The sequence below is a fragment of the Channa argus genome, chromosome 6, assembly GCF_033026475.1.
Source record: "Channa argus isolate prfri chromosome 6, Channa argus male v1.0, whole genome shotgun sequence".
NCBI lineage: Eukaryota > Metazoa > Chordata > Actinopteri > Anabantiformes > Channidae > Channa > Channa argus.
This window is the reverse complement of record NC_090202.1, coordinates 7,542,012-7,551,289: the sequence shown is the minus strand read 5'-3', so window position 1 is coordinate 7,551,289 and position 9,278 is coordinate 7,542,012. Positions and strand designations below refer to the sequence as shown.

The 9,278-nt window shown below is 36.5% G+C and overlaps 1 protein-coding gene across 1 annotated transcript; it reads left to right on the top strand.

Moving 5' to 3' along the window:
* Positions 1 to 4,058: 4,058 nt before the first annotated feature.
* Positions 4,059 to 9,278, top strand: LOC137128934 (extracellular calcium-sensing receptor-like). The gene is made up of 9 exons (XM_067507644.1): positions 4,059 to 4,168; positions 4,254 to 4,545; positions 4,657 to 4,743; positions 4,990 to 5,259; positions 5,607 to 5,813; positions 5,897 to 6,172; positions 6,934 to 7,161; positions 7,245 to 7,368; positions 7,605 to 9,278. The coding sequence occupies exons 1-9, from the start codon at positions 4,059 to 4,061 to the stop codon at positions 8,516 to 8,518; spliced, it is 2,508 nt and encodes an 835-aa protein (XP_067363745.1). The 3' UTR covers positions 8,519 to 9,278.

The window sequence follows — 9,278 nt, the reverse complement described above, 5'->3', positions numbered from 1 at the left end:
TCTTTGTGAGGGTTAGATGGCATTTCCTGCAACTTTACTCTAAGTGTCCCCTAGGGGACACTTTATTGTATTTGTTTTATTGTAGGGCCACCTTAGAGGGCACCTGATCATGTTTGCTACTACTACTAAGGGCAGGGACAGACTGAATGTGCACTTAAGTGGGGGTGAGATCATAGAAATTCCAGTTCAATGTGGGAAAAGTAATGTGAGCCACATAATTGAAGAGGGAAACCAGTACAAAGAAATGGGTGGGACTGAGTGATTGTGCATGTGTTCTCATGAAAAAGAGAAAGACAGGTGGCAGAGAGAGGGGAGGAACAGGAGCTGGTTGTGGATGCTAAGTTAGAGACTGAGGGCAAATGATCAGGCCTTTGTTTGTGTGAGGTTGGTTCTTATTCTTACTTCTTTCAGACACTTGTAAGTTACAGATAAAACCTAATTTTAATTCTATGCATAATGGTAGCAATGTAGTTCTGTGTGGGCTGCTTGAAGTATTACTCTAATCATACTCTGTTACAATTTGATAGTCGTATATTGAGTGTTCACTCTGGCCATCTAGAGTACAGTTATGCATCAACCATGATTTTTATTGAGGAGATAAAGAAAAATTAATTCCAGGTTACTACGTGTAATGTAACTCTGAGAAACAGACTTTATTACGACAGTGCTACACTTGGTATGGTGTTTAGTGCTGCTTCATCAGTGGTCAGTGGCCAAGAGGAAAAGTCTTTGTTTCAGTAAAACTGTTTAGGGACTCAGTACTGGGGATTGTGAATGATCCAATCTCAACCTTCTAATCCACCAATGTTTTTATTTTAAATAATCTCATACTAAAAAGGGGGTGAAATACATTGAAACTAACGACTCCATAGCATGACTCCTCAAATGTGGTTTGCGAAGAGAGTTCTATTGAAACTACAATAACCGGAATAGGTCCGTACCTTTTTGTGAAGTCAGTTTCCTCAATGGGAACACTGTACCACGAATAAAACCACCACAGATACTAAAACAGAGCATTACTTTAATATTATTTGGTAATAATAACAACAACATCTACACATTTACAAATACATTTTCACATTTATCCACAAATATTTATCCTCCCATGTGGCAAAATCCCTTCTCTGTAGAGCCTTTTGTGAAGGAGAAAACAAAACACATAACAAAGTTTAGTAAAGTAGGGATCAGCTATATTATTGAACATGTTAATCCTTGCCCTTCTTCGTCATTATTCTTGTAAATAACAAAGTTTCATATTATTTCTCTCCATAAAACTGGTGGTGGTGTTCTGGTTGGACTAATTGTGAGAGAAATGCAAACTAGCTTAAATACTGACTAGTTACTGCCTACTTTTGACAAGTAACTATTGCAGCACTATTAATCATGAGATGCAATCATAAGGACATCAAATATACATCCTCTTTGATTTCTGATGGAAAAGATGAGCCTCACCGTTATTTGGAAATTTCTAAATCATTTAGGTGTGACTAGATAATTCTGAAATATATATAAATAAAGTTATTAAAAAAATAACTTTTTATTTTTCATCTGGAATTGAAAGTTATTGGTTTCTGGCATATGATTGTTTTTAAAAAAATCTTGTATATGTCATAACAATCGGATTATGTATAGTATTTCACATTAAAATAAATAAGTTGTTATCTTTGTGTCCCGCCCCACATTTAAACCTTCAAATTAAATTCAATTCAAATTCAAAGTGTTTATTGTCATATCCACAGATAGAACGCATGTTTCCCTGTACAATGAAATTCTTACTTTGCCCTCCACTCTAAATGTCACACAGTAAGTAAAATGAGAATTGACAAAAAAATAGAAATAAAATAAAATACAAATAAAATAAAAAAAAAGTCCCTGCTTCTCCTGACCTTTTGGTGGTGATAGGGATGACGTAGTTTAAAATGTATATATTGCATATAAAATCAAAAAGCCTTTGTTCAAAGATCAGAAATGTGTGAAGGCAGGAGGGCAGCAATGGGGGGATTCTTTGACACTTATTTGATAATCTGAGTTTATCTTGTCTTTTTTTTGCACTTCCTCCTCTCTATGCTTGATGTTCTCCTCTCCTTCCTCATCTTGTAAATTACGAAAAAAGTTTCATATTAATAAATTCCATAAAATTGGAGATGTTGTTTTGGGTGGACTGTTTGCGGTCCACCCCAACTCCGTCTTCCCTAAGTGGACATTTACGTCAGAGCCACAACAGCCCAGCTGCAAAGGGTACGTTTCTCAAACATGCAGCTGACTATATAAAAATGTCTAATTACACTGTGCTGTAACTGTAACTTCATGCCAATTTTATCACTTTTTGTAAAATTATAAAATGCAGGAAAATGCATATTAATACACAGTACAGTGTGCTATTACTGTGTATTAAAAACACGTTGAATGACGACATGTGGTTGTACATGTCGTCATTGGTCAGATTTAGCAGGGATCCAGAGAAAACTAAAGATCCGATATTGTTTTGGCAAAGTTACACACTGATTCAACATTCATTTTAGTGACCTCCGATTTGTGTAATTGTGCGACATTAACACCCGTGTGAATAATAATCTTACTTTATTTACATTTATCTTTAGCCAGGAGTTTCAAATAGGATTCAACATCCCCCGCTCTGGCCCCAGGAAGACATTTGACTATGGCCGCTGGAGTCTGTAACTTCACATTTGTGACTACAGAGCTGCCAGTTACCTGAGTTGGTATCTCAGCCGGTGTGTCGCTGAGTGGGGAAAAATTTATTAGAATCGTGAACCAACTGGTGGTGAACCTTTAGGCTCATTCATACTTAATAAGTGAGAATAAGCAAGCTTATTGAAACATGTATCTAAAAACATTTCCTGTCACCCAGGTGTATACTCACTTGCCACTTTATTAGGTACACCTGCACAATCTAATGCAAACCAATACAGTCACGAATTCTACTTTTACAAGGTTATAATTTATCGATTTTTAAGTTGAAAGGTGTCAAACCTGCAGAAAGGTTATAATTCTACTCTGTTTATTATTGAGGCAATAGTGGTATTCTGTATATCTATAGTATTCAGATCTTCATCCTATATTTTCTATAATTGTAGGTAAATGTCTTTGCTTATGTTATTATTTAGCTTAAGTGATATACATGTGGAAATATGATTTAAAATCATAATTGCAAAATAATTTTGGGCTTTATTTATTTCTTTCTTTTTGTGACCATAACATCCATCCACCTTTGGGTGGAGCCAATCCCAGCTAACATATTGCATTTAAAATATGTAACTGGAGAACAAGTAACATAAAAGTGACCAAAACAGCAAGTGATTTTTTTAACATCTTGTAGGGATGAGTGGCAGCCACATATTGGTGCTATAAGAAGTCCCGTATTGTCCAGTTTAATAAATATTTTTTCTACAGAAAGATTTTCATATTTTCAGTTAATAATTATACTAAATCAGTCACAATATTCAGGCCAACAAAATAGTGTTCAAATAATGTCCTTAAAAATAATAGCTACAATAGATTTGAAGATTTTGCCCAAGACAAGACATTTTAATTAAACCAGTTCGAAAGAATCAGAATCAGAAATACTTTATTAATCCCTGAGGGAAAAATGCTTTCATCCCAGATGATCCATGCAAGAGTAGGAAGTTGTGCATAATAAACTTGACATATAAACATAAAAGTGAAAATAAAATATAAATAAAACATGTTTGTGAATTGAATCTTCTCATATCGTACATTTGACATAAATATTTTTAAACATGTATTATCCTCATCGCCCAAAGATGCCCATGCCAGGATATGTGCATGTTGGGTGGTGCCAAGGATTCAACAATGACGAACAATGACAAATATGGATGACATAACCCTTTGTATAAAAGTACCAGTACATGAATATTAGATACAGGTGTTTAGTAAGGAGGGAAGTCATGAGGGCCTTTCCTGGCCAAAATCTGCAGTTGTGTGTCTATCTCAGCTCAATTTCTTGCTGTTTTTTCTTGTGTAAATCTTCATTTCTTTATCCATCTTGCAAATTATGGAGACAGTTTCATCTTAATGGGATGCACAAGGCTGGGGATGTAGTTCTCGGTGGGCTGTTTGAAGTCCACTATAGCTCGGTCTTCCCTGAGCTGACATTTACTTTAGAGCCCCATCAACCAAGCTGCCATGGGTATGTTTGCATGTTTCAAGTTTCATTACATTAGATATAATAATTCAGTGTTACAGTTTGATCTGTGTTTTATTTTATCTGTTAGCTTCGACCCTCTAGGGTTCAGACATGTCATGACAATGGCCTTTGCTATTGAGGAGATCAACAATAACTCCAGCCTTTTACCTAACGTGACTCTGGGATACAGTCTTTATGACAACTGTGCTACACTAAGTGTTGGGTTCAGTGCTGCCTTGTCATTGGTCAGTGGTGAAGAGCAGTTTATGCTTCGGGAGAACTGTTCAGGGACTCCTCCAGTCCTGGGGATTGTGGGTGATCCTTTCTCAACATTTTCAATTGCCACCTCCAACGTTTTAGGACTATTCAAACTGCCTATTGTAAGTTTCCCCGCTTTTTTAACAGTAAACATGTTTCAGTAAATATGAATTCTGCTTAAAATGTCTCTACCAACTTCCTAAACCTTTGTGCACTGGTGTGTTTCACTGTAGGTGAGTTATTTTGCCACTTGTTCTTGTCTGAGTGACCGAAAAAGGTTTCCATCTTTCTTCAGGACAATCCCAAGTGATGCTTTCCAGGTGAATCACTATTAGGAAATAAGAACTGCATACATTTTATGTCTCAAATTAAATTTCATAACTGAAAAGAGCTGCCCCTTAAGCACTTTTTGCTTATATAAAACATATTTACTTTATGCATCATTAATGAAAAGTTGAAAAAACGTAACATGATTAATTATCTATACATTGATCATGACATAATGTAAAGGCACTAGAAGACCATTATACACAGTGCACTAATCCTTTCACTCTGTATTTACTTAGGTGCGTGCTATAATTCAGATTTTAAAACGCTTTGGCTGGAGTTGGGCAGGTCTACTGGTCAGCGATGATGATTATGGACTCCATGCTGCCCGTTCCTTTCATTCTGATTTAGCTCAGTCTGGTGGAGGTTGTCTGGCTTACTCAGAGATTTTGCCCTGGGGCAATGATCCAAATAAATACAAGAGGATTGTGGACATGATGACAAAATCTACAGCTCATGTAGTCATTGTCTTTGCACCTCAGACACATGTGATTCAGCTTATGGAAGAGGTCGGGGTAATAAATTATTTTGATACTTAGTAACTAATAGTATGATTCTACAAATCTAGTTTGTTAATATGTATCACTATGAAGAAATTAGAAAATTACAGTATAATGTGATACTATACAGTCATACTAAGTGTACAGCCAAGGGTTATCTTACCAACATTTATGCTCTTGTGTATTTTGTGTTTTACATATTATGTTTAGTATATCATTGGTTTGACTCCAAAAGTAAATAATTATGCCTAAGAATTTTCATAGACTAATTATAGGATATCATTTTCCTATACACTACAATGTTCAATAATTGTTTCACAGAAGTATGAAAAGGTTTTATTTACTGCATTGCAAAGGTAGTGAAGAAGAATGTGACAAGCCTGCAGTGGATTGCCAGTGAGGCCTGGACATTAGCTGCTGTGCTACAGATCCCCCACTTTATGCCATATCTTGGTGGTACGCTGGGCATTGCTATCCGTCGAGGAGAAATACAGGGGCTCAGAGATTTTGTTTTACAAATATGTCAAGACCTAAGCCACAACAGCACCTATGCAAATAGCTTGGTGAGAGTTTAACCCTTCCTCTGTTATCTGGTATCTGTTTAGCATATATTGTTAATTCAGTTACATCTTGTTTTAAATTTCAGGTGAGGCAGTTTTGGGAACACACATTCGAGTGTAGATTTTTACCACCTCCAGCTGGTTGGGCGGAAACTGGGGGCGCACTATGCACAGGAGAGGAGGATTTGAAGACTGTGGAGACTGAGATCCTGGATGTTTCTAACCTCAGGCCTGAGTACAATATTTACAAGGCTGTGTATGCTCTGGCATATGCCCTCGATGACATGCTACACTGTGAACCAGGGAGAGGACCTTTCAGTGGGCACAGCTGTGCAACTTTACAAAGACTGGAACCATGGCAGGTGTGTTATTAGTTTACGTTCACTGTATGTGACTGAAATCAGTATACAATCTAATACTGTATACTCAGTGATTTAATGAAATTCTTTTTTTTGCCAGAATTAGAAATAAGAAAACAACTATTGTTTCACAGATAATGAATCTATGGTACTCCAGTCATGTCAAAGTATTCAGATATTTTAAATCTTTGCAATTTACTGCATTGTAAATATATTTTAATATACAAAAAAATGCAGGTTTGCTCATCAATGCACATACAATCACACATAATAACAGTAAAGTAAAAGCATGTTTAATTTTTAGCAAATGAGTTAGCAAAAATGCATTAGATACTGTAAAAACAAATGATAGCAGGTAATTCTATCAGAATGTAAACACAACAGGGACCACTCTCATGGACTGGAGAGTGTATTGAGAGTGACTTGTTAAATAAAAAGTTATGAGCCAATAGTCATTTTCAGTGTTTTAACATTTAGTTTGTCACTTTGTTATTTTATAGTTTGACTAGCTTGGACTCTAGTAACTCTACAATTCCTAACCTGTTTATACACTGTAAGACTTTTTAAACTGTGGAATTTTATTATGTAAGAATGAATGAAAGAAGGATAAAGAAATGGACGGGACACACAGAATGCACTAGAAACATAAAGCAAATTTGCAGCACTAACTTACAAAATTTTCATCTGGTAAAGACCAGTAAGATTTTCCAGTATTGGACAGCCCTATTTCAAACTGATGTTCAATTATTCTTTCCCATTTTTAGCTTATGTATTACTTGGAAAAGGTAAACTTCACTACTCCCTTTGGTGACCAAGTATCATTTGATGAGAATGGTGATGCCTTACCAATCTATGATGTTATGAACTGGTTATGGCTCCCTGATGGAAAAACTAAAGTTCAGAGTGTTGGGGTTGTTAAGAAGTCAGCCTCCAAAGGTGAAGAACTCATACTTGATGAAGATAAAATATTCTGGAACTTTAAATCTAAAGAGGTTAATTTTTTTCTTAACTAATACATACATTTACAACATGAGGATGTAGAATAACAATGATTTCCCTTATTCTGCGACTACAGCCGCCTAAGTCAGTTTGCAGTGAGAGCTGTCCTCCAGGAACCCGTATGGCAAGGAAGAGGGGACAGCCTGTGTGCTGCTTTGACTGCATCCCTTGCTCTGAAGGAAAGATTAGCAATGAAACTGGTTGGTATTAATTTTAAAATGGTATGGTTTGCTGTGAAATATTTTTTAGAGATCCATGTGAATATCAAGGAAAGTTCCTCTCCTGCAAAACCCACATGTGTTTTCAGGAGTGGCGTCCACATCAACTAGGAAGGGATAATGTCAACACTAACTCCTACTAGTAAAAAAAAAAAAACCCAAGAGAAACATGGATAGAAATTGACAAAATTTAAATTTACATTTTACATTTTTTGCAGACTCCATGGAGTGCACCAGTTGTCCAGAAGATTTCTGGTCTAGTCCCCAGCGTGACCACTGTGTTCCTAAAGAAACAGAGTTTCTCTCCTACCAAGAGCCTCTTGGTATCTGCTTGACATCAGCCTCATTGCTGGGCACTTTTATCTGTGCTGTTGTCCTGGGGATCTTCATTCATCATCGCAGCACACCCATGGTGCGTGCCAACAATTCAGAACTCAGTTTCCTGATCTTGGTTTCACTTAAATTGTGCTTTCTGTGTTCACTGCTGTTTATTGGACAACCCAGACTGTGGACATGCCAACTTAGACACGCAGCATTTGGCATCAGCTTTGTGCTTTGTGTCTCGTGTATCTTGGTGAAAACCCTGGTGGTTTTGGCTGTGTTTAAGGCCTCAAAGCCAGGAGGTGGAACAAAACTCAAGTGGTTTGGTGCTGTGCAGCAGAGAGGGACAGTTTTTGCTCTAACTTGCATTCAGACAGCAATTTGTACCTCTTGGATTGTCTCTGCCTCACCAGCTCCTCATAAAAACACTCAGTACCACAATGACAAAATAGTGTATGAGTGTGTAGTTGGATCAACAGTTGGTTTTGCAGTGTTACTGGGTTATATTGGCTTACTGTCTATCCTAAGCTTTCTGTTAGCATTTCTGGCAAGGAATCTTCCAGACAACTTTAATGAGGCCAAACTCATCACATTCAGCATGCTGATATTCTGTGCTGTGTGGGTGGCTTTTGTTCCGGCTTATGTCAACTCCCCAGGCAAATATGCAGATGCAGTGGAGGTATTTGCCATTCTGGGATCAAGTTTTGGTCTATTGGTGGCTCTGTTTGGACCCAAATGTTATATAATTTTGCTAAGACCAGAGAGAAACACAAAGAAAGCAATTATGGGTCGAGGAACCACCAACTCATAAAAGCAGCAGTTACAGTTAAATTATTAATATGTATGACTATGTATGTATTAAGGGTTTTGCATTTAATTTTTAGTGATTTGCTCTTGAACTGGCCAATGTACAACCTACAGAACAGGGCCCAGAGAAAACTTTTTATCTTTGTAAAATGCTCACATCTTTTGTCCCACTGCCTGAAATCATAAGCATAATTTACACATTTTGTCTTACAATTCTAAAATACAAAAGGGCATCAAACAATAGGTCATTTTTGCAGAACCAGTCTTTTCATCAATTCTGAACAACTGCTCATTTCCCACTGAAACCAAACACTTCTGAACATGCTTTTTGCACTGCTTAAATTTCTAATATGTAACACATTTACAATAAAATTAATAAAGTGAAATTAATGCATTAAATATTAGGCACTTGCACTCTTGCTATTGGAGCAGTACATTATAACAGCTGACCCACTGTGTTTAGTATTGTTGTGTATTCTTGATGTCTAGTTGTGTTAGTGAAGTCTTAGTTTTTGATCATCCCCACATGTTGAGAGAACATGCTAGCAAATGTAGCAGACTCTTTAAATAACACACAAACAGGACACTAGAAATAGTAATACATACTTATATGCTTATACTTATACTTATATGTTAGTTGCTTTATAATGTCAGTTTAGTTTTTAGCTTGCTACTAAGTTTTACTTTTTGTCTAAGTTATAAAACTTCAGCCGTTCTGTTTCTGTTTGTGAAAGCCAAACATAACAATGGAGTAAAATTATCTA